The following is a 26,575-nucleotide window of genomic DNA, read 5'->3' as shown; positions in this document are numbered from 1 at the left end:
CCCCCCCCCCCCCCCCCCCCCCCCCCCCCCCCCCCCCCGGCTGAGGAGCTGGGCTGCTTTCTTCCTGGATTCCTCTATCAGTGGTCAGATTGTCCTCTCTGCTGCCACTGCTCAAGAACCCTCCACTCTTTTTGACCCAAGAGAAAATATTTTTCGTTCTAACTCTATATAGAATTGAAACCTTGGTGAGCTGGGGAAGGGTGAGGGAACTAGCTTAGGCAGGGGACTTTTTTCACTGCTCCAGAGGCTCTTCACCTTTTCTGTAATCTGGGAAAGGAAGGCAGGTAGTGAAATCAACAAGCATTTATCAAACACCTATTATGTGCCAGGCACCGTGCTAAGCACTGGGGATACAAAGAAAGGCAAAACCCAAACAATCTCTGTACTTGAGAAGTCTGATGGGGGAGACGATACTCAAACAGCTATGGACAAACAAGATCTATTCAGGGTAAATTGGAGAGCGTCTTAAAGGGCAGGTACTGGTACTAAGGGGGATCAGGAAAACTTCAGCCCCGTCTGAAGTGATAAGGGCTTGCACCAGAGTGGTGGCAATATCAGAGGAGAGAAATGGGTGAACACCAGAGTTAGTATAAAGGTAAAAACCGTGCTCGCTGCTGTGGGAGATACAAATAATAAAGCTTAGCCTTTGCCTCAGAGATAACGCTTAACTGACATAGCTTTCCAATTGTCTTGGATGGGTCTCATAGACACTTCTGAAATGATGCTTCTTTTGTTATGCAAGTCATAAGTTATGACTTGCAAGCCAATTTTGGTAATGCTTTGGTATACTTGGAATCAGTGCATGTGTGCACACATCTGCATATGTGTGTGTTTTGTGCGTTCTGTTGTCTTATATTCACTGTTTATTCTCTACTCTCCTTCCACCCATCTCCTCCTTGGTAACCATCTTACTGTTTTGGAGAAACTTGTACATTAGTTGTACATTGTCATGTTATCCTGATCAGCGACTTCCTCTCCACAGCCAGTATTTCAGGAAGTCCCTCCCACAGCGTCCCACAACAGGGAAGTCTGAAAGGAACCTGACATACTTTGCTTTATATAATAGATATGTTCCTGGAAGGTCACATTCACTCACTCACTCATTCATTCAACAAACGTTCATTAAATACGTATTATCTGCAGAACTGTACAGTAAGATTTCTTTACTATTCTCCAACTTGCTAAGTGTGGTTGGCTTAAAATAGGGTTCATTTTAAAAGATCATAGCTCCTTTTTTGTTGTTTGATCATTTATTCAGTTGTGTGTGACTTAATAACATGAGAAACATGACCCTCTTTGAGGTTTTCTTGGCAAAGATATTGGAGTGGTTTGCCATTTCCTTCTGTAATGCATTTTAGAGATAAAGAACTGAGGTAAACAGAGGTAAGTGATTTGCCCAAGGTCACATAGCTAGTAAGTGTTTGAGGCTAGATTTGAACTCAGAAACAGGAGTCTTTCTGACTCCAGGCCTCGAAGTCAACCCACTATGCCACCTAGTTGCTCCATAGCCTCTGTGTTAATTTTGGGGGAGAGATAAGGTTTAGAATGGGGCACATAAGCTTAGATAAGGTAAAAATGATAATAGCATTTATATGCTATTAGAATGAGATAACATACAGTACTTGCAAAGTGATTTATATGTAAATGCTAGTTATTATTATTAATTGATTAGGGTTTGCAAAAAGCTTTACGTATGTTATCTCATTTGAAAGTCCTTGCCCTCAAGGAACTAATAATAGAGGGATCAGTCAGCCAAGCACTTATTAAACACCTGTTATGTGCTAAGCAGTATTTTAGGCATGGTGGATACAAAGGCAAAAAATGTCCCTGCCTTCAAGGAACTTATATTCTAATATTCTATTTTGGGAGACAATTGTCCATTTGTTAAGTACATATAGTGGGGCACATAGGTGCAATGCATTGAGTACCAGGCCTGGAGTCAGGAAGACTCCTCTTCCTGAGTTCAAATCTGGCCTCAGACTTACTAGCTGTATGACCCTGGGCAAATCACTTAACCCCGTTTGCGTCAGTTTTCTCATCTGTAAAATGAGCTAGACAAGGAAACGGTAAAACATTCCAGCATCTTTGCCAAGAAAATCTCAAATGGAGTCACAGAGAGTCATACCAGACTGAAAAATGACCAAAATAGGTCAGCACCTTCTATGCAAATTATAGTCTGTAGAGCTGCCTGGAGCTCTGAGAGGTCAAGTGGTTTTCCTAAGATCACACAGCAAAAGCAGGGCTTGAATCCAGGACTTTCTGACTCCAAAGCTGGTCCTCTATCCATTCTACCACTCTGCCTCTTGGGCACAAAAATCTCTCTAATAAATATAATGTATTTTTTGGAGGGAGGCAGATTTGAGGCAGCTGTGGGGGATCTGTAATAGCTTCATATAGAAGGTAGAGTGTGAGATGAGCTTTGAGGGAAAACCAGGGATTCTGAAAGGTGGAAGTGAGGAGGAAGGGCATTCCAAACATCCAGGATAGCCAGTGTAAAACCATGGAGATGGGAGATAGAGTGCTGTGTCTAAGGAATAGTTTGAAGGATAAGACCAATGAATAACTATGGTCACAGATAAACTATAATCTGTTGAATTTTTGCAAATGGAACCCTATTTAAAGTGCACCAGGGGAGCTATCTAATAAACCAGAGAACATTTGTGAAGACTCCCTACCTAGTCTTTTATGTAAATGCATTTCTTACTTTTGCTTGAAATTGGATCTAACTATAAAGGCAAATTAGCTGCTTAGGATTCTGAACCGGAAGGAAACTTAGAGTTCAACAAATCTGACCATGTCATTTTACAGATGGGAAACTGAGGCTCACATCCATGGCTCAAACCCAATTCCTCTGACCTTCAGTCCTCTAACCTACTACGTTGTGATTCAATTAATTTTGATCCTCTGAGTTAGTGGGGGTCAGATTGGTAGGTATAGTCAATTCCAAGTGGCAGTTAGTCCAGTTATATGTAGGATAGAAGCTCCTTGACCTCTTGTTCCCAGTGCCTAGGCAAGAGCCATATACATTATAGGAGTTTGTTGATTGAATGAGATAATGTGTGTAGTGCTTGCAAAGTCACACACACACACACACACACACACACACACACACACACAGTTATCCCCTCCGCATCACAACTTTCCCCATTGCTGTTTTGATGTATTGGGGGTCGGCATAAGAAATTAAATGAGAATTTTTTGGGAGTTTTGCGGAAGCTGCAGTCAACACAGAAGTTCAGAAACTCAGAAATGCATAAAATGTATGTATAATATTGTATAATATCAACATATTTTGTCTTGTAATACTATAATAATTCAGATTTCTTCTCTGGTATAAAGGGAGAGCCAAAAAATTTTATGCAGATTTTTCAGATTGTAGGGGTGCCATGCCCCTAATCCCTGTAATATGGAAGGACTAATTGTATGTATGTGTGTATATATATATATAAGTATACACATATATACGTATATAAGTAAATGCTAGTTATTATTATTGATTTAATTAATTTCTTTTACTTTTCTTTCAGTTTTAGAATGTGGCTATTTTCACACTTACATTTCTCCCTTTTGTGCCTTGTCTGGACTTCTATGTGACTTAGGTCCACTTCCAGGGACAATAGCCCCAGCTCAAAGTCCAAGGAGGGCTTATATGTTCAGAAATTCGTGGGTGATTGAGGGCTGACTGTGTAGTAGGATAACCAAGGCCTATAGTGACTAGAGCCAGAACCAGTAACATTGTGGAGTTATGTTGTGAGGAGGTGGGTTCGGATATTTCTCTTGGTCCCTGAAGTTCTCACCCATCACCCCTCCCTGCTCCAGAAAAGCTGATCTTGCCACCCTTCTGGCTCCATCTCTGGACATTAGGGCTCCTGCCTTAGTTCCATATAGCTGCTGACTGGACCTTTGGCCAGGAGCCCTGGGATCAGGCCTCCTGTGGGTCACCCTCCCCCTTCTCCCTTCTCTTACAATTTATGGCCCTGTACCACTGACTGCCCACTGGCCAATGGTTCTCCTGGGAGTCCTGAGGAGCTGGCTACGGCCACACTGAGCAAGCTTCCTCCACTCCCCTCTGACCCCTCTGACCACAGTGGACTTTCTCACTTGGCAGCTAGCCCGTATTAAAAATTCAGGGGCCTTGCTCTGGGGATTCCAGTGATGGAAGAGGCAAAGAGGAGGTTGAGTGAAGGGAGTAAGGATGTTAACAATTAAAGAAGATGATGATAATAATAATGCATTTCTATAATGCTTTCATGTTTACAAAGCTCTTTCCTAATAACATTGTGAGGTAGATATTATCCCCATTTTATGGATGAGGAATGAGGAAAAAAACCCCAGAGAAGTTAAATGATCTGGTTCATGGTTACACAGTAAGTGTCAGAATTGACACTCACTGTGCAAAGAAAGACCCAAGACCAGAGACAGAACGTAGTGTGTGGGGAAGAGCAGCTCCCAAGGTCACAGTGAGTTAGAAGTAGAGTGGAGGGAGGGAGAGGAACCGGGTGTCAGATACTCTCTCCGCCATACTAGGATGCAAGGTCATCATCTATCTGTTTATTTAGAACAGAATTCATTTTTATTCTAAAGGATTAAATAGTTTTCTAAAGTTAATTGAACCATTTCAAAGCAAACATTTTAAACAAAATTGTTAAGACAGGTTTTTCCAAGTTCGATAAATATTATTCCCTTTCTTCATTTCAAAATACAAGCTCATCCAAGCCAAATACAAACCTGTGGGGATGGATCTAATCTACCCTAAGTGACCCATGATTTTAAAACAGTACTTCACAGTTTAATTTCACCATTCCAGGTTTAACTACAAGCAGGTGTTTAACAAATAGCAATTACCACGAGTTGTAAGAATAACCATTAAAAAAAAAACAAACCCCGTAACACTAAACCTATTCCTTCTTCAAAATGTGTAACAGTGGTAAGCCAGTGATTTACTTCAAAGGGTCAATTCTTCTGTCCTCAGGCTACCCCCTCCACCCCTTCTATCACAGAAAGGTACAGTTAATGTACCCAACACAATACAACTGTTAACAGTACAGGATGAAGGGTTATTAAGATATCATGAAGTACTGGAAAAACACTTGGACTAAGTGTGAGAAGACCTTGGCTTCTAGTCTCCTCCCTGCTACTAATTCGCTATGAGGGCCTGGGCAGCTGTCCTCATGACTTGAAAACGCTTCATCCTCACTTCCTGTGTCTTAGAATCCTTGGATTATGTACCACCTCCTTCATGAGGCTTTTCCTGATCCTCTCTTCTACTTCACCAACCTTCCTGTTTCCCCAAACTATCCTATATGTACACACACACACACACACACACACACACACACACACATCTGTAACATATATACATATATATATATTCACAGATATATTTGTTCAGTTGTTTTTTAGTCATGTCTGACTCTTTGTGACCTCGTTTAGGGTTTCCTTGGCAAAGATACTGGAGTAGTTTGCTATTTCCTTCTCCAGTTCGTTTTACAACTGAGGAACTGAGGCAAACAGGGTTAAGTGACTTGTCCAGGGTCACATAGCTAGTAAGTGTCTGAGGCTGGATTTGAACTCACAAAGATGAGTCTTCCTGATTCCAAGCCCGGTGCTTGTCAACTGTACCACCTAGCTGCCTGCCTGTATGTATGCATGCGCACACGCGCACACACACACATTTCCACACATGTGTGCACATGCACACATGCACATATACATATATGTGCATGTGCATATATGTACACACACACACACATATATACACATATATTCTCTTATCTGTGGAAAGATTGTTTTCTCCCAGTAGAATACACGCTCCTTGAGGGCAGGGACTGTTTCAATTTTTGTCTTTTTATTTCCAAGGCTAAGCACAGTCAAGGCCTGGTATATAGTCTGCATTCAGCAAATATCATTGATTGGAAAAACCACTTCTTTTCTTGGGGCTTCAGTTCTTTCCTTTGTCAGTCAGTCAGTAAGCCTTTATTAAACACCTACTGTGTGCTAGGTACTGGGGATACAAAGAAAGGCAAAAGATAACTTCTACTCTTGAGGAGCTTTGTAAAATTAGAAAGTTGAACTAGATGATCTCCAAAATTCTTTCCATCTCTTTTATCCTGTAATTCTGTAGCTTTAGAGATCACCAATCATTAGGATACCACAAGGCCACTGCTAAGTAAATTCCCAACTCTTTCACCTGAAGACCTAGTAGTATGTCTCTCTACCCTCATCTTTACCTACATCCAAACTTATTTTCCCTTATTTACTTGCACACATCAAGCTAGTTTCCTCCCTGTTCCCCTTTTCCTTCTTTCTATTCTTTTTTTTTTTTTAGGCAGTTGGGGTTAAGTGACTTGCCCAGGGTCACACAGCTAGTACGTGTCAAGTGTTTGGTCTGAGGCTGAATTTGAACTCAGGTCCTCCTGTCTTCAGGGCCGGTGCTCTATCCTCTGCGCCACCTCGCTGCCCCCTTCTTTCTACTCTTGCTCTCAGCTTTTGTGTATGCTATGCTCCTCACCTGGAATACCTTCCCTTTGGCTCCTCTTCTGCCTACCCCAACCCTCTCTAGCCTTCGAGGCCCCCTCAAGTCCTGCCTGCTCCATGAAGAACCCCCTGACCATGCCAATGTACAGAGATCTCCCTCTGCTTTGAACTCCTAAGAGAGTTCACCGTTCATATAAAAGGCTTGGAGTCTGAAGACCTGGGCTGCTAACCCTACACTATTTAGTAGCCAGTTTAGCCCTCTGGCCTTCAGTTTCCTCACTGGCTGAATGGGGATAATTAATTCAAAGGATTGTTGTGACAATCTACTAAGGTAATGTATATAAAGTGCTTAGTAAACCATAGAGCACTATGTAAATGTGAGCTATCATCAGGGCCATGCGCTTGGGTGCCTAATCATATATCAGTAAGCAAGCATTTATTAAGTGCCTACTGTGTGCCAGGAAGGGCAGCTGGGTAGTGCAGTGGATAGAGCACCAGGCCTGAAGTCAGGAAGACTCATCTTCCTGAGTTCAAATCTAGCTTCAGACACTTAAGTAGCTGTATGACCCTGGACAAGTCACTTAACCCTGTTTGCCTCAGTTTCCTCATCTATAAAATGAACTAAAGAAAGAAATGGCAAATCATTCTAGTATCTTTGCCAACAAAACCCCAAATGGGGTCACAAAGAGTCAGGCATGACTGAAATGACTGAACAACAACAAAAATGCACCAGGCACTGTGCTAAGAGCTTTATAGATATTATCTCATTTGAGCCATACAACAACCCTGCTAGGTAGGTGCTATTATTATTCCCATTTTATAGTTGAGGAAACTGAGGCAGAGGTCAAGTGATTTGCCCAAGGTCACACAGCTAGTAAGCATCTAAGGCCTGATTTGAACTCATGTCTTCTTTACTCCAGGCCCAGTGCTCTAACCTAAACTACTTCAGTTTACACTGACTGCCTTGTAGTGTTGTTGCAAACACAGGGAGTCTGAGGACCTGCATTTGAATGTGAGGTACCCAGGTACCTGTGTGTCCTTGGCCTAGTCATTAATGTCTTTAATCTGCAATTCCTTCCCCTGTAAAACAAGAGAGCTAGAGAAAATCTACATGCTGGGAATCATGTTCTACGTAGGTTCTGTCTTCCAAACACATTGGCAGATATTTGAGTCTAGGGACTCTGCCTTCTTTCTCTCTCCTCCCACCCCATGTTCGGTGCATAGTAGGTGTTTTGTGAATGTTGAGTGAGTGGGACTGACTGGTTGAATGAATGAGCACTCCGCTATGGACTTTGTCCTTGGAGAGCACTGTCTAAGTCAGATACACTGACGTAAATATACCCAACTCATAGAGAATGCAAAAGGTCACAGAAGGAAAGGATGCACAGACCACAAAATACCAACAGAAAACCAATATCAGGTTATGACTGTAAAATATTCACATCTTATTCGTGTCAGGGATAAGTATGCAATTGGCCTGGGGAGTGGGCTGAGGGCAGGGGAGGAGGAAGTGGCTAGAAGGGCTCCAATTCCAGCTAGGGTATGCAGGGCCAGAAGAGCTATTGCTGGCCTTCACCCAGTCCCAGAAGACTTCCTGGAGGGGGTGTGGTGAGGGTTCTATAGCCATTTGAACAGTGGGAGAGAGATTGGGAGGGTTCAGCCTGGGAAAGGAGGACTGACAAAAAGAGAGGATGCATGGGGCATTCTCTAGGAGTTCATTAGAATGAGGGGACCACCGTCCTCTCCCTATGATGATCCTTTTAAATTAGGAGTTCTTAACCTGGAGTCCGTGAACTTTTTTTTTCTTTTTTGGCAGCACGGAGGGTTAAGTGACTTGCCTAGGGTCATATAGTTAGTGTCTGAGACCGGATTTGAACTCAGGTCCTCCTGATTCTAGACCCAGTGCTCTATCCACTGTGCCACCTAGCTGTCCTAATGAACTTGTTTTTTAAGAAAAAAAATTTTGATTATTGTATTTCTTTGTTTTCTTATTTTTTAAAGACTAAGTTTCCCTATGTCACCCAAGTTGGTAGTAGAGGGGCCACTTATGGGCCAGTCTCACTCTGTATCAGAATGGTGGCTTTGACCTGCCCTGTTTCTGTTCTGGGCTGGTTTACTCCTTCTTAGGCAATGCGGCATATAATTAATGCTTAACTTAGTATGGAAACCTGATTGTCATAGCCCATTATAGCTCAGAGTTCCTAATTTCAATAGATCTATCAGCCTCAGCCTTCTGATGGTTATGGGCCACCATCCCCAGCCAAGCTATCTCAAGGACTTAGTTGTGATGGCCATTAGTGATATTTGAAAGATCATCATAAGAAGGAGAGAGTTAAGACTAGAGAAAGGCAAATGGACTATTTTTTTTTCTTTTAAAGGAGGGAGGCAATGTGGAGAAGAGATTTAGAGTCTGCAAACTAGATGCCAAGGAACTGGACTTTGATTCTTGGGAAAACTGAGAATCCATTTTTAAAGGGTTGGTTAGTGAACCTCTAAAAAAGGAAGCAGTGATTACAAAGAACCACCATGGCCTCATCAAGAACAAGTCATGTTCCACTCTATTTCCATTTTGGATGGAATTATTAAACTGATGGAATAGGGGATGTTGTGGATATAGTTTAACTAGATTTCAGTGAAGTATTTCATTTTATTTTTTATTAATTTATTTTGATTTATCAACAATCACTTTCATAAGCTTTTGAGTTTGAAATTTTTCTCCCCTCCCTCCCTGCTCTGTCCCCAAGATCACGCACAATCTGATATAGGCTTTGTATATATATTCCTATTAAACATATTTTCACATTAGTCATGTTGTAAGGAAGAATTAGAACCAATAGGATGAACCGCAAGAAAGAAGAAACAAAACAAAACAGAAGAAAAAAATGGCAAATAGTGTGCTTCCATCTGCATTCAAACTTCATAGTTCTTTCTGTGGGTGTGGATAGCATTTTCCGTCATGAGACCTTTGGAGATGTCTTAGATTCTTGCATTGCTGAGAAGGGCTAAGTCTATCAAAGTTAGTCATCGCACAACGTGGTTGTTACTGTGTACAATGTTTTCCTGGTTCTGCTCACTTCACTCAGCATCAGTCCATACAAGTCAGTGAAGTATTTTATAAAAAAGTATTTCATTGTATTCTTGTGGAGGAGATGGAAACGTGTGGACTAAATGATCTGGACCTGGTTCTATGACCTAATCAGAAAGTGGTCATTCCAATATGGAAATATGTTTTGCATGATTGCGCAGGTATGACATATCAAATTACTGCCTCAGGGAGGGGAGAACGGAGAGAGGGAAGGAGGGAAATATTTGGAACTCAACATTTTTGAAAAAACAACTGTTAAAAATTGTTTTTACATGTAATTGGAATAAAAAAGATGTTATTCGGGGGAAAAAAGAAATAGTCATTAATGATTCTATGTGAACTTGGCAGAAAGTCTCCAGTGCAGTGCCCTAGGGAGTTGTGCTTTAGACCTGTGCCGTGTAACGTTTTTATCACTGACTTGGATACAGATAGACACTACCCTTATCAGATTTTCAGTTGACACAAAGCTAGGTGAGGTAGTAAATACATTGAATGACAGAGATGGAATTTTTTAAAAAAACCTCACAGAAACAGAACTTATGGGGAGAGCCCTGGGATGAATCTAATAAGATTAGGGATCAATAGAGATCAGAAAATTGACTTCACAAGTACAGGTTGGGGGAGATTTGGTTAGGCAGCAGTTTGAGAAGAGATCTCAGAGTTTTGGTGGACTTCAGGCTTGACACGAGTCAGAAGCCTTTAAAAGAGCTAATATGACTAACGCAGCTAAAGGGAAAGCTCCATCAGGAGAGGCAGGAATGAGGAAATGAGGAGATGATAACTCCTCTGTATTCTGTGAGCACCCTCAGTTCTGGGAACCATAGTTTATGAAAGACATTGATATGCTAGAAGGCATCCAGAGTAGGGTGTCAACTAGGTGAAGCCCATGCCTCAAAATGCAGAGGGGTCCAAGGTGGGTTGAAAGCAGAAAAAAAGTTTTATTAGGAGGAAAACCAGACACTAGTGCTGAGGCCCCTAGTACAAGGTACAAAGGAGCCCACGGCCTGGGAGAGGCAGGGGAGATTTATGCTTGAGAACCACAAAGGAAGGTTTGGGGAGGGGGTGGGAAAAAGAATGGACAATCTTTCTCAGGAACAGGTGGACGTAGAAGCAGGATGTTTTGCAGGAACATTGACCACAAGGCTGGTTTGGGCCAGTTTTTTGGGAGGGGGCCAGGGGCATAGCTCAGCAAAGGCATCTGGGAGTGAGCAAGACTTTGGCTCATTGCAGGCTCCTGATTGGCTCCTTTCAGTAAACAGGCTTACTCTGTGCCCAGTGCATCTTCCTGGTAAGGTAATTTATAGAAAATAGACATTAATCTCAGGGGTACTTCCACAAGGGTAACCAGGATGGTAACATGACTGGAGACCATAATAATAGCTAATAATAATGTTGTTCAGTTGTGTCCAATTTTTTATGAGCCCATTTGGGGTTTTCTTGGCAAATGTACTGGAGTGGTTTGCCATTTCCATCTCCATTCATTTTGCAGGTGAGGAAACTGAGGCAAACAGGGTTAAGTGACTTGTCCAGGGTCACACAGTTAGTAAATGTCTGAGGCCAGATTTGAACTCAAGAAGATGAGTCTTCTTGACTCCAGGCTTGGCAGTCTATCCATTGCACCACACAGTTGCCCTTCCATCATTCTTTGGGCCCTCCTAAACCTCAGTTCGTCAGAGGCTTGTACTCCATGACATACAGCCTTATATTGCTAGAAGGACAAATGATGCTAAAGATATGTGCCTTTGTTTTAGGAAGAAGTTTGAGATCTTGGAAAAAAGATTCATGGAATGGGGAATCCGCAGCTAGAAGAGGTCTCAGAGGCTCTCTAGTTTAATCACCTCTTAATTTACAGATGAAGAAACTGAGACTCGGGGAAGAGAAGTCACTTGTCTAAGGTCACACAGATTGTAAGCGTCGGAGGCAGGACTTCTGAATCTAGAGCCATTGCCCTTCCCCCACCCCTATGCTCCCCTAAACCCCACCAACTGTACAGCTTCCAGAAGGCGACCCAGCCTACTCTCTTCTGGCCGTTCAAGTCTGGACCCAGCTCATTGTCCATTTACGGTGTCTGCCTGAGAGATATAAGCTTCGTAGCTTTGCATATCACGGTCCATTCAAAAGGCACTTATTCATGCACTTGGTTTTTTCTGGATGGATATTTAGGGCAAAGTCTTTAGATTTTTATGGATCTGATTTGGGAGGTTTGAACAATTTGGGAGACTGATCCAAACATGCAAACGGGAGCATCCAGAGTCAAGTAAAGTAGCTAATATACTGTACTCAAAGTCCAGAAAGCCTGGATTCAAATCTGGTCTCAGCTTTGTGACCCTGGGCAAGTCACTTAATCGCCTTGGGCCTCAGTTTCCTCATCTGTAAAATAAACCATTAGGACCAAGTAGATCTGTGATCCTGCGATCAAGGCCCCGGTGACCACGGGTCTGCGTTTTATGCCTCACTTGATATAAATAACCAGAGATTGCTGAACACGGTTACCTCTGTGGTTCTATCTTTCAAGGAATCTCGCATGATTCCACCACGTGCTTGGGAGATACCTTGTGGAGGAGAGCCTCGGTGCCTGCATTTTGCTCTAGTGAATCAAATAATGCTTTTTGTAGTCAACAAACAATAAGCACAGTGGGAGCTTGTAGCCTTGATGCCTTTCAGTCAATTATATGATTGTGAAGATGCGTTCTTCTATGGAATCTCATTTGCCGATGCCTGCCTGTTCTCTTCTCCTACGCTCATCAAAGACGGCCTCAATACGCGTGTAGGTAGCTCTCATAAAGATTGTAGTTACTGATATTCTCCCTTTGGGGAGGGAAGGAGTAATAATAAAGGCTGAGGGTTGTTTTTTTTTTTCCCACTCCTTTGGTTTCCTCTTCTATTTCATATACTTTGAGAATTAATTTCTTCACACTCTCAGAATTGTGTGGCTTTCAGCAGGGACCTCCTCTGTGTTTACTCGGTCCAGCTACTTTTTCCATCCTTGTTTTTATTTTTATTTTTTATTTTTCAATTAACAAGTATTTTTCTCCTATCTCCCCCTTCCTCTGCCTCATTAAAAACAAACCAATAGATCATAGTCTTGTAACAAATATACATAGTCAAGCAAAACAGATTCCCATATTGGCTGTATCTGAAAAGATGTTTTATTCTGCATCTAGAATCCATCACCTCTCAGGTGGATAGAGCACTAGGCCTGGAGTCAGGAAGGTCTGAGTTCAAATTCAAACTCAGAAACTTATGTGTTCCTGGGCAAGACTCTTAACCTCTGCATCAGTTTCCTCAATTTTGAAATGGGGATAATAATAGCATATACCTAACAGGGTTGTTGAGATGGTCAAATGAGATAATATTTGTAAAGAGCTTAGCACAAAACCTGGCGCATAGTAAGTAGGTGATTAATGAATGCTTGTTTCCTTCCACCCTTCCTTCCTTCCTTCCTGAAAAAAAGAAAAAAACATACTCTTATAACAAATATACATAGTTTACATTCTATCACCTATAAGGAAGTGAGAAGCTTTATCATTAGTCCCCTGGAAACATGGTCGGTCGTTACATTGATCAGCATTCTTAAGTCTTTCAAAGTTATTTGTATTTATAGAATTGTTATTGTATAAATTGTTCATTGAAGCCTTCTCGAGTTTCTCTGAAACAATTCCTTTTGTTATTTTTTTTTTACAGTGTGTATCCCACTGAATTCATACTGTATGAAAGCCCCATTTGATGGGCACCCCCTTAGTTTCTAGTTTTCTGTCACTTCAAAAAGAACCACGATAGATATTTTTTTGCATGCATGAGTGGGTCCTTTTCCTTTTTGATCTCTGAGGGATAGGCCTAGTAATGGTATCCCTGGGTCAAAGGATATGAACAATTCAATTACTTTTGGGGCATAATTCCAAATTGTTTGCTAGAATAATTGACTAATTGACAGCTCCATCAACAATGCATTAATGTGCCTATTTTCCCACAGCCCCTCTGACATTGTCATTTTAATTTTTTGTCAACTTTGCCAGTCTGATGGGTGTTCACTGGAACCTTAGAGTTACTTCAATTTCCATTTATCTAAGTATTTGTGATTTGGATTCTTTTTTAAATGGCTGTTGATAACTTGGATTTCTTTTTTAAAAAACTGCCTGTTCATATCCTGTGACCATTTATCAATATCAACTTTGTTTTCTTTAGTACCATTTCTTCTTCATATATATCTGGGACTGTGATGTTAGAAGTCCAAATGTTAAGGAGACTAAACAGCCCCATTGTTCTTGATGGGAAAACATTTGTTATAAAAACCTTTATAGATTTTTTTTTCCCATTCTTCATCTGTTTGTTATATTCTTCCAGTTTCATCCCCAAATGTCCCCAGGATGACTTTGCTTACTTAGTTATATCTTTAGCCAAACTTTCTTATTGTTTCTTTTAAAAATATAACTTTTATTTTATTTTACTTTTTTTCAATTGACAAGCATTAATTTTCTCTTCCTCTCATTCCACTTAAAAAAAAAACAAGCAAAAATGTATAGTCAAGCAAAACAAATTCCTGCATTAACCATGTCTGACCCGTGCCCCCCACCCCCCTCAGATTGCTTCAATCTGCATGCTGAGTCCATCATGAGCTCTCTGGAACTGTTGTTGGTTCCATGGTGTTGATCAGTGTTTTTAAGTCTTTCAAAGTTGCTGTCTTCTTTGCACTATTACTGTTATTGTGTACATGTTCAGGTTCTGTTCACTTCTTGCCTGCATCAGTTCATGCAATTCTTTCCAGGTTTCTCTGAAGCTGTCCTGTTCATCACTTCTTTGCAGCCCAATATTATTTTATGACATTCATAAACCATAACTTGTTCAGCCATTCCCCAATTGATGGGGACCCCTTCAGTTTCCAATTCTTTGCTACCACAAAAAGAGCTGCTATAAATATTTTTGTACAGAGGAGTCCTTTTCCTTTTTCTTTGATCTCTTTTGGGGGAGGGGTAGTCCTAGTAGCTGTATAGTTTAAATTGGGTCAAAAGATATGTACAGTTTAATAGCTTTTTGGCCATGGTTTTACAAACTTTAAAACCAAACAAACCTGGCTTCCCTTTCATTGCTTTTCAAGGTTCCGTAAGACAGAACTGTTCGTGATATTCCATTGTCCTTCTCCATACGGTTTCACAAACGAGTTTATATTTTAAACAGATCCATACGTTGGCTGCCAGATCTCTCCACTTTGAAAGGAAAGTCCCGGGATCATAGATTTAAAGCTGAGAAGGCCCTTAGAGGTCCAAATTCTTCATTTTATGGATAAGGACATTGAGGCCCAAATCAAAGGTCTGCTGGTTGAGGTGGTTTTAATGCTATTTTCTGTTTCCTTGCTATGGTAATTCATTTACATTGATTAAACTTCTTAATGAAATTATTCTAATCAGGGTTGATGTCCTCTTCTCCACCCACTTCACTTTTTTTGATGTCAATAACTTATTTAAATAGGTCAGGTTGGAGTCATTTTAATTGCCTGCCTTATCTCTTTCTCATTTATATTCTTCTGGTTTTGTGTTAATTTTGATCTTTGCCCTAACAAGCCAATGGTCTCACCATATGTGTATATATACATATATATAAAAATATATTATATAAATATAAATATATGTATATATATATATAAATAGAGAGAGAGAGAGAGAGCTGATTCAGGAATGACCCCCACATCAGTAACAGGGTTGTTAAAATATAATCAGTTTCATTTTTAATGATGTTTTTCGGTGCTTGCTGTGACCAACACTGCCTGATTCTTTTCTTATAGCAAGCCTTCATGGTAGAGGTGAGGTTTCGGTGTCATCTAAGAGCCTTTGCCTTATTTCTTACTCTTGAACCATATTTTCCACCATACACACACACACGTGCATGTATGTATATGTATGTGTATATATGTGTATGTATATATGTATGTGTATATATGTATATGTATATATGTGGAATATGTGTGTGTGTGTATATATATATATGTGTGTGTGTATGCCATCCTTCTCTCTTTCTTTCTTTGTGTTGAAGTCACCCAGCATCAAATTATATATTGATTTAATTCAGAGGATCTTATCAAGTTCTTTGTAAAATTTCTTTACCTTCTCACCCTCTGCAATTTATGCAGCTGAGGAAACTGAGGGTTTGCTGGTCAAGGTGGTTTCTAGGCTCTATGAGCACAAATGGACTTTTTCAACAGCCTGATTCATATCTCTGCCTTAAGTGTCTCCCCACTACCAAAGTGATATATGAAATGCATAAGGTCTGACCACGTCACTCTCCTGCTCAATAATTTCCAGTGGCTCCCTGTTGCTTCTAGGATCCAATCCAAAGTCCTCTGCTTGACTTTTAAAGCCCTTCATAAACTGGCTCCAGTTACCTTTCTAGATTTATTATATATGGTCACCCTTCATAGATCTGAGAGTCCAGTCAAATGGACCCTGTCTCTAATGCATGACATTTCATCTAACATCTCTATGCTTTAAAAAATATTATTTAAAATATTTTTATTTATTTCATTAAATATTTCCCAATTACATTTAAAAAAATTTTAATATTCATTTATTAAAATGTTGAGTTCCAAATTCTCTCCCTCTATCCCACTCCTCCCCTGCTCCTTGAGCTAGCAGGCAACATGATAATTGATTGTACATAACATCAGGGGCAATTAGGTGGCACAGTGGATAGAGTTGCCAGCCTGGAGTCAGGAAGACTCATCTTCCTAAGTTCAAATCTGGCCTCAGACACTTACTGGCTGTATGATCCTGGGCAAGTCACTGAAGTTAAGAAACTGTTTGCCTCAGTTTCCTCATCTGTAAAATGAGCTGGAGAAGGAAATGGCAAACCACTCCAGTTTATTTGCCAAGAAAACCCAGATGGGGTCACAAAGAGTCAGGCACAACTGAAAAACAACTGAATGACAACAAAAATGCACAACATTTTTATGATTTAATGCATGCCCTTCTCTACCTCCAGATCTGGAATGCCCTTTCTCCTCGTGTCTTTCTTAAAATACCTAGTTTCTTTCAAAACTCAGCTCAAATACCACCTCTTATATGCAATCTTTATTGATCCCACCCCACCCAGTGTTTCTCTCCAAAAAGATCTTGTATTTACTTTGTATATATTTAGTATTTAGCTATTGTTTTCCCCAATAGAATGTACACTCCTTGAGGGCAGGACTATTTCATGTTTGTCCTTGTATCCCTAATGCAGTCTGGCATGTAGTAAGCTCTTGATAAATGCTTGTTGATTGACTGATAATCTGTGATAATTTCATGGTGGCCTTTTGCAAACTCTTCTCATGAAGACTGCAATAGGAGATGATGGAATGCCCCATGAAACTGTGCTTCTTAATGCTTTTAGATGCACACAATAAGACCCACTCTTCTAATTCCTCTCATTGCCTCTCTCATGACTGTCCCTCATGTCTGGAATGCTCTCCCTATTCAACTCTGCCTACTGACTTTCCTGGCCTCCTTAAAGGCCCAACTGAAATCCCATCTTTAAAAGAAGCCTTTTCCAATCCCTCTTAATTCCAGTGTTTTCCTTCTTTTAATTATTTTCTATTTATCTTGTATCTTGCTTTGTATATGTTTGTTAGCATGTTGCCTCCCTCTTTAGATTGTAAGTTCCTTGAGGGGCAGGACTTGTCTTTTGCCTCTCTTTTCTCCGCAATGCTTAGTACAGTGCCTAGTACAGAGTAGGTCCTTAATAAATATTTTTCGGGTCGATTGATCTAAGGAGAGCCTGGGAACCACCCTCTCTTTTAAAGGCAACTTTCTTCTTTCTTCTTTCTTCTGTTATAGTGAAAATGTCCAGTTGGATAGGAGTCATTTCCACTGGTAGTATAATCAGTCATTGCTTATTGGGGAGTGATCTCATGTTTACAGTAGCAAAAGTTTATGGAAAATCAGAAACCGTGGTTCTTAGCAACTTTGTCCACCTTTCTAATCACTTTGCCATTATCCTTCAGAAGCTAAAGGGGACCATTGCTGGGGACTGGAGACTGATCATTTTGTATTTTACCATGGCTACAAAATCATCAGTTGGTGGACAGGCTCCTGGTGATGAGTCTCTTAGTACTTAGTGAGACTGGTCCTCCAAAAGCATATACACATTAAGTCTTCTTCTCATGGTAGAACCTATAAAACTCCCCCCCCCCACTCCACTGGTATAGCCTTTGCATATGCCTTGGGCACCTCCATGGCACAGTGAGACATCAGATGAGGACTTTGCCAAGCACGATTATTCTTGGTAACAATAAAATGATGAACTTATTATGAGAGGCAGTATAGAAGCGTGGAAAGGACTGACGGCTTAGAGTCAAAAGACCTGAGTTCTAATTCTGACTTGGTGTGTGAATTTGCACACATTACAAAGTATATCCCCTCTTTGACCCTTAGTTTCTATATATAAAATGAGGGAGTCCCTTTTAGCTCTGACATGTTCATGGGGAGGAATAAACTTTGGTCAAAGACCAGGCAACTTCATAGACAACTCCTACAGTCAATCAATCAATTAATCCACAAACATTAAAAGACTACTATGTGTCAGGTACTAGGGAGACAAAGACAAATTTGAAACTGTCCCTGCCCTCAAGGAACTTACATTCCACTGGGGGAAACAGCACATACCCAGATAAACATGATTATCTATCTATCTATCTATCTATCTATCTATCTATCTATCTATCTATCTATCTATCTATCTATCTATCTATCTATCTATCTCTCTGTCTGTCTAACACATTGGCTACTCTAGCCCCCAGTGCCTGAAAGCCAGGTAAAACCCTCTCCCAGGGTTCTCTACAACCCATAAGGGGGTTTGAGGTGTGCCCAGGCTCTTTGCAAATGGCTCCAGCTTCTACTGATGGGGTCCCCTTACTTGTGGGGGCATAGTTGTGGAATCTCCAGTATTCTAGGTCCATTTATCCACTAACAGTCAGAATAGTTTTTACAAATGAATATTGAGTTTAAAAGATATAATAACAAATATACCAACTTACTCCCTAATACCTGGTAGGTTTAACTCTCCTCCTCACCCCTTTTCCTATCTCAGTCTTTTGGGGAAGGAAAGGGAATTAGGTTCACAGCTTAGCTCAGTCCCTATAAAACCCAGTTCTAAGTTCCAAGTCCTAGGTACCCTGGTTTCTCAGGGCTGTCTGGTTACAATATCTGTCCTGGAATCCCACTGGGGATTACTTCCAGAACTGAGAGGGACAAACAAAGCAGAACAACCCCCTCCCCTCTCCTCCCAGGCCCATTCTTGGAGCAGAGTAAAAGGAGGGAAGGTATCCTCCCAGTTTCAGTTCCTAACTCTCAAGCTGAGGGTGAGCTATGTGTGATCTTCACCCCTTGAGGAAGCAGGAAGAGTGTTCAGGAATCAGTGTAGCCATTTCAATCTCACCATTTTTAAGAAGGCAGCCAAATAGAGATGGCTACCCCAACCCACAGTGGTAGTGGAAGCATAGGATGCCTCCATTTTGGGAGATCTTGGCACACAAGATGTGGGCAAGCCTCCTTATCTATAAAACAAATACAAGGTAATTTTGGAGTCAAGTTAACTAGTACCTGGGGGAATTGATCTGGAAAGGCCTCACATAGGGGGTGGTATTTGGGCTGAACTTTGAAAGAAACTGGGGATGCTAAGGTAGAGGTGAAGAGGGAGAGCATTCCAGGCCTGGGGTGGGGAACAGCCTGCATTAAAATGAAAACACAGCAAAGTTAGATGGAATGTCAGGCATTAGAGACGGCAAGAAGATTGTGGAATCCAGGAAGAGTAGTGATATATAATAAACCTGCAAAGGTAAGCTGGAGCCAGCTTAAGAAGCCTAGAAGTAATAGGGAGCCGTGGAACTTACTGAGCGGGAGAGCAATGTGTGCTTTGCAGCTGTGTGGAGAATGGGTTGCAGCAGGGAGACACCCTAGGCAGGGGACCCATTAGAGGCTATTACAATAGCCCAATTCCCTCCACTACTCCCCCATTGATTCCAAGATTCTTCTGCTGTGTGTGTGTGTGTGTGTGTGTGTGTGATGCATGCCTACTGATATTAGTTATGGTGGCTGGGATCCATGTTTTTAAGCATTTATGTTTTTGGAGAGCATGTTCTGGGAGAAATTCAAATACAGGAGAATGTCTGCATGTGATGTACATGAAGCACATGAATGAGCCACATTTGTTTGTCTGCAGTTGAGAAAACGTGTTGCATGTGTATGTGAAGTAGTTGTGTGCCTAAGGGAAAGGGTTTGAAAAGTGCATCTAAGTATTTCCTGTGTGAATTGTAATGATTCTAGGATCCTGGAGCTCTGTGTGTATCCTTTGTGTTATGTATGTTTGTGTGTGTATGTATGTATGCCTATATTTGTATACACTAAATAGCTGAGACTCAGGAAGAACCTCTGGTGAAATGCTCCCCACTTTGGCTTCCCTGTTAATGCCACAGAGAGGTCCTCATAGTAGTCTTTAAAAAACAGTGTGTGAGAGGAAACTTTTCAGGCTCGGGAGGGTGAGTTGGAAGTGAGAAGGTACTTGGAATCTGGTCTCCTTGCCCTTACATCTTTTCTATCTCTCCTTTCTTCTCTATCCTTTCTATCATCCATCTATTCCTCTCTCTTCCCTCACTCTCTTCCTTTATCCCTTCCCTTCTTCTCCCCCTCCCCCTTCCTCCTCTCACTTCTCCTCCCTTCCTCTCCTTTCCCTTTCCTACTTTCCTTTCCCTTCTCTTTCCTTCCTTTTTTAACCTTTTCTTCCTTCCTTCCTTTTCTTCTTTCCTCCCTCCTTTCTCAGTGCCAGGCAGTTAATCCCTGCCCCCCCCTCCAGCTCCATCCTTTCTGTCCATCTGGCTTCCCAGATGGGGGAGAAAACCACTCAATTGGCCCAATTTCCAACTGTAAGGAAACCATATGGAGAGATTTAGCAGGAGAGCTGAGTGCCTGCCCAGTCCCATTAGTCGAACAGCCAGGGATAGCTTCTTGGGCTCACCTGGATCCCTATGTCTTTCTCTGGGGTTCTTTGCCTGGAGTGAGATGAAAAGCCCCTGCCCAGGGACATTTCACAGTGCCTGCTTTCTGCACACCTGTTCTTTTCAGGAGTCACCTCTTGGTTTTTAAAGGAACTCCTCCATAGTGTCCCAAACCACTTTTAAAGTGCCTACTATGTCCATGGCACAGTGTAGGGAACTGGGAATACAAAGATATTTGGGCAGTTCTTATCCTCATGAAGCTTATAAATCCCTTCTTAGGCAACTGGGGGGGTGTAGGGAAACAGGAAGTGAAGGTTCAGTTCAGACTGCTGTGATCATCACTCAAGCATAAGAGGGACTGACCATACCCTCTTCTCTGTCCTCCAGAGACCCCTTCCCCCCAGGTTCACTGGTCCACAGTCTTCTTTCTCTTGTGCACTTGACCTCAGTCCCCATCTTAGCCCTTACATCCTTCTTCTATATACAGGGAGATACACATTACCCCTCTCTAGGTGAATTGGTTTAAGGCTGGAGCAAAAGAATCATGGATTAATGAGCTGGAAAGGTCCTCAGAAGCCATTTGGTCTAACGCTATCATTTTACAAATGAGGAACCTGAAGACCAGGGAAGTTAAGTGAATTGTCCAAGGTCATATAGGTAGGAGGTGTCAGAGGTACATTTTGAACCCAGCTCCTCTCATGGAGCCAATGCTCTTTCCACTGGGCCAGATAAACAAATAGAAGGTTAGAAGGGAGAGTTGGCATGGGGAGAGAGACACTCCCACCTTCTCACCTTTAGGAATCTGGAGAAGAACCATAGATGAGGAAAACCAGAACCCATACCATTTATCACAGGGAAACAAGCAGAAATAGAATACACAACCAGGCTCAAATCTGCTTTATACAGATGTGATTGCCTGACATTTTTTGGAATAGATTATACACTCTTTGAAGACCGGAATCATATCTTGTATATTTTTGATCCCCTCTATAGCACCTGGTACAAACCTGGGCACCTTGTAAAGACTTTTCTAATATGGGAGGACCCTTTTAGCTCATCTAACTCAGGAGTTCTTAACCTAGTGACACTAGGGATTCAGGGATGGATTTCAGGGCATCCAGAATGAGAAAGATATCACATCTTTATTTTCACTAACCTCTAACTGAGGTGTAGCATTTCCTTTGATTATTAAAAATGATGTTCTGAGATGTGGTCAGTTAGAGGACCATGACATCGGGAAGTGATGCCATGACTTGAAAGTGAATTGGATTTAAGTGAGGGAGGGCTGTGAAAAGTCACCAGCCTCACTTTCTCCTCCAGAGCCATGTGGGTCCAATGGCCAGATATAGATCAGGACTGGAGACGGACTCCAATGGGGTGCATAGGCTTCATTGGACTGCCAAAGGTATCCATGATACAAAAATGACTACTGATCGTTGGTCAAATTCTGTCTTCTGATGTGTGCATACCTTCATGCATGTATACATAAATATATATACACACATGTACATATATATGTATATATATTAAAAAATGAAAAAAATTCATAAATGCTTACTATGTGCCATACACTGTGCTAAGCATGGGAAAACACAATACAAAAATAAGTCTCTGCTCTCAAGGAGCTCATATTCTTTTTTTTCCTTTTAACAGTATTTTATTTTTTTCCAGGTACATGTAAAGATAGTTTTCAACATTCATTTTTTGTAAGATTTTGAGTTCCAAATTTGCTCCTTCCCCAAGATGGTGAGCAATCTGATATAGGTTATACATGTGCAATCGTGTTAAACATATTTCCACATTAGTCATGTTGTGAAAGAAGAAACAGAACAAAAGGGAAAAACCACAAAAGAAAAAAAAACAAAAAAAGTGAAAATTGTATGCTTCAGTATGCACTCAGACTCCATATTTCTTTAGGAGCTCACATTCTAATGGGGAAGAGGAGAAGGAAAGAAAAAATGTGTCCATGTTGAAGTTATGCTATTTGCTAATCATGTGACTTTGGGCAAATTCACATCCCCTCTCTGGGCTTCAGTTTTCTCATCTATAATACAAAGGGATTAGATTAGGTGATTACTCAAGGTCTCTTCCAATTCTAATCATTAGCCTCTGAAACTACTGACAAAGAACTTTCTTCCCCTCAGACTACCTTATATTTAACTACTTTGTGTGTGTATGTATTTGTTAACTTTATGTTGCACATATTTCTTTTTGTTTTTGGAAATAGTATTTTATTTTTTCCAATTACATGTAAAGATAGTTTTCAACATTCATTTTTTATAAAATTTTGAGTTCCAAATTTTTTTCTCCTTCCCTCCCTCCCATCTCCCCTCCCCAAAGACAGCAAGCAATCTGATATAGGTTATACATGTGCAATCATGTAAACATATTTCCACATTAGTCATGTTGTGAAAGAAAGAACAAAAGGGAAAAGCTAAGAGAAACAAGAAGCAGAAAAACAAAAAAAAAGTGAAAATAGTACGTTTCTATCTGCATTCAGACTCCATAGTTCTTTCTCTGGATGTGGATAACATTTTCCATCATGGGTCTTCTGAAATTGTCTTGGATCATTATATTGCTGAGAAGAGCTAAGTCAATCATAGTTGATCATCACACAATGTTGCTGTTACTGTATAGCATATAATTCTTATATATTCTTGTCTTCCCCACTGGAATGAATGCTCATTGCAAGTAGAGATTATCTCTTTTCTTTGTATTTGTATTCCAGAGTTCCTCGAGAAGCTCCCGGCACATAGTGAGAGCTCACTCAATATTTATTGATTGATTTATTGATTGTTTCTAGACTAGAAAGGGAGGTGGGTTAGCAAGAAGAAGAGATAACAGATGGACTGCTAGAATTAGACCCTGGTCACCAGGAAATGTTAAGAGACACAAAGGACTGCTTCTGTGGATGAACCTTGTCTATGAAGGATTTACAGGAAGGCAAGGGCAGGAATTTGCATAAGCTGGACCAGCAGAGGGGGTTGTTATCAGTATCTGTAAAGGGAATACTTATACTCCTAGAGGAAGTATCCACCCCACTGAGTTCAAAGATCTATGGAAATATTATTAGGATTAACCAGATTCTTTTTTCCATTTATTTATTCTTACTAATCTATTTATTTTTTTCTATCCATTCATTCATCTATTTTTTAATATTGATTTTTAAAAATATTCTCTTTTAAGTAATGACAAAGTTCATATTTCCAATGCTATAGTAAGCACTAGATTCAATCAGAGAACCTGGATTCTAATGCTAGCTCAAGTCAAGTAGACAAGCATTTATTATTACCTGCTATATTCCACTGTGCTAAGTGCTGTACAAAGAAAGGCAAAAAGACAGTCCTTTCTCCCAAGGAATATACAGTCTAATAGGGCAACCTACAAACAACTATGTACAAATAAGATATATACAGGATGATTTGGAGCTAAGCAACAGAGGGAAAGCACTGTTACTTAGTGTATGGGTAATCTTGGACAAGTCACTTAACCTCTAATTTTTATCTTTTTGGCTTAATTTTTTTTTAATATTTTATTTTTTCCAATTGCATGTAAAACAGTTTTTAATATTTAAAAACATTTTTGAGTTCCAAATTCTCTCCCTTCCTCCCCTACCCTTCCTTTAGAGGGCAAACAGTTTGATATGGATTATACATGGGAAATCATGCAAAACACATTTCCCTATTAGCTGTGTTGTAGAAGAAAACACAGACCAAAAAAAATTGGAAACAATAAAGAAAGTGAAAAATAGCATGCTTTGATCTGCATTCAAACTCCATCAGTTCTTTCTCTGGAGGGGGGATAGCATTTTCCATCCTAAATCCTTCGGTATTGTCTTAGATCATTGTGTTGCTGAGAATAGCTAAGTCACTCACACTTGATCATCGTACAATGTTGCTGTTGCTATGTCCACTGTTCTCCTGGTTCTGCTCACTTTACTTTGTATCAGTTCATGTAAGTCTTTCCAGTTAACCTCTGTTTATTTCTAACCTCTCAGTTTCCTGCTCCATAAATATAGGATATTGGATTTAGTCTGTTAGGCCCCTTCCAGCTCTAAACAATCTGTGAAACTGCCTCATCTCTGAAGTTTCTTGTGTTCACCTTTTCCCTTCCTCTGTGTTTTCCTGGTTTTGGTTCCTACTTTGATGCCTCTCACCCCTCTGCTTCCAGGAGGAGTATGTATAGCCCAGTCAGTGAAGATTCCCAGGGAACCGAAGCCTGGGGAATTTGACAAAATCATTCGTCGCCTTCTAGAGACCTCCAACGCCAGGGCAGTCATTATCTTTGCCAATGAGGATGACATCAGGTGAGAGGGGGAGCTGGGACAAAGATGGGAATGGGGGGAGGGGAGGAGTGGGTGGACATATGTGGAGAGTTTGTTAATGGTTTGAGATCTGGCTGGGGGTGTGTGGTGGGAGTGGGGTATCTGTGTCTCCCAAAGTCTAGGTAGGAGATGGGCCTGGGGAGTGTGGAGCATATGGTGTAATGGAAAGAGTTTTGTACCTGAAATGAGAGGCATTAGGTTCGAGCTCTAGCTCTGATACTCTATGACCTTGGGTAAGCCATCTAACCTTAGTTTTCTCATCAGTAAAGTGGGAGAAGGAAGTTGAAACCACATGCCTTCAGAGGTCCTGTCTAGCACCTATAGGTCTATGATCTTGGCCCCAGAGGACAAGGATGAGGTATGATGATGGTAGAATGGAAAGATCTCAGGAATGGAGTTAGGAGATGAGAGTCCTAGCCTTGCCTCTTCTAACTCACTTTGTGACCTTGGACAAGTCACTTCCTCTCTGTGGGTCTCAGTTTCAGAAGGGTTAGACTAGGTAGTCTCTAAGGTCCCTTTCTAGGGGCAGCTAGGGGGTGTAGTGGATAGAGCACAGGCCCTGAAGTCAGGAGGACCTGAGTTCAAATCTGGCCTCAGACCAAACACTTGACACTTACTAGCTGTGTGACCCTGGGCAAGTCATTTAACCCCAATTGCCTAAAAATAATTTAAAAAAATTAATAAGGTCCCTTTCTGTTACTAAATTCTAGTATTCTGTGATTCGTTTAGGTGTTGTGGTACGTAAGTGTGCTGGACTTAGGAGTCGCAAAGACCTGAGTGTGAATCCAGTCTCAAGTACTTAGTAGTTCTGACAAATCACTTAACTTTTCTCAGCCTCAGTCTTCTCAGCTGTAAAATGGGGATAATAATGGCACCTATCCTCACAAAGTTGTCATGAAGATTAAATAGAATATTTGTGTATATATCTATATATAGATATATACACATACATATGTGTATACACCCAAATATATGTATGTGTATGTATGTATATACATAAACACACATATATATGTATATATATACACATAGTATATATATGTGTGTGTGTATATATATATATATACACACACACACATATATATGTAGTGCTTTTTCAAACCCTTAATGCATTGTATAAAAGTTAAGTATAAAGCAGCTTCTAGGTGATAGGGTGCTGGTTCTGAGTTCAAATCCTGCCTTAGTTACTAGCTGAGTGACCCTGGCTGGAAAGATCTCATAACCTCTCTGTGCCTCAGTTTCTTCATCTGTAAAACGAGAGGCTTGCATTTGATGACTTTTGAGGTCCATTCCTACTCTAAATCCCGTTATTACCCCCCCCCCCTTTAGGAATGAGGGCAGGGCAGATAGGCTGTTTTTCCTTATGAGGTCTGCCCACCAGGGGGCAGTGATGGGACAGGTGCACCCCAAGCCCTTTCCTTCCTTTTCCTCCCGTTTTCCCAACCTCCTCCTTGCCTCTAACCCACCCATCCTTCCCAGGGGTTGGATGATTGTGAAATCGGGTAGAATGCTTGCAGCTTTCTTTCCTGCTGTTGGGGAAGAGAAAGACAAAGGGATTGGGGGAGGGGCAGAAAATGGGGTAGGACAGAGAGATGGGAAGAAGAGAAGAAGATAAAGACAAGAAGAAACAGAAAGTGATGGGAGAAATGAGAGTGACAGAGGTGGAGAGAAGGGCAGAAATACAGAGAGAAAGAAATGAGAGAGGGGGAAGAGAGGCAGAGACAGAGAA

General features: G+C 41.0%; 1 protein-coding gene across 1 annotated transcript in view; it reads left to right on the top strand.

Annotated features, from left to right (window-relative positions):
- Nucleotides 1–26,575, top strand: part of GRM4 (glutamate metabotropic receptor 4) — a 293,779-nt gene that overhangs the window by 166,653 nt on the left and 100,551 nt on the right. The window contains exon 3 of the mRNA XM_027876584.1: nucleotides 24,693–24,828. Within this exon, the coding sequence (XP_027732385.1) occupies nucleotides 24,693–24,828 (136 nt within the window). The remainder of the gene's footprint in view (nucleotides 1–24,692; nucleotides 24,829–26,575) is intronic.

This window comes from Vombatus ursinus, unplaced genomic scaffold (assembly GCF_900497805.2).
Source record: "Vombatus ursinus unplaced genomic scaffold, bare-nosed wombat genome assembly UNPS02014811.1, whole genome shotgun sequence".
Lineage (NCBI taxonomy): Eukaryota > Metazoa > Chordata > Mammalia > Diprotodontia > Vombatidae > Vombatus > Vombatus ursinus.
Note: the sequence above shows the minus strand (reverse complement) of the source record. Positions and strands in the feature narration are given on the sequence as shown.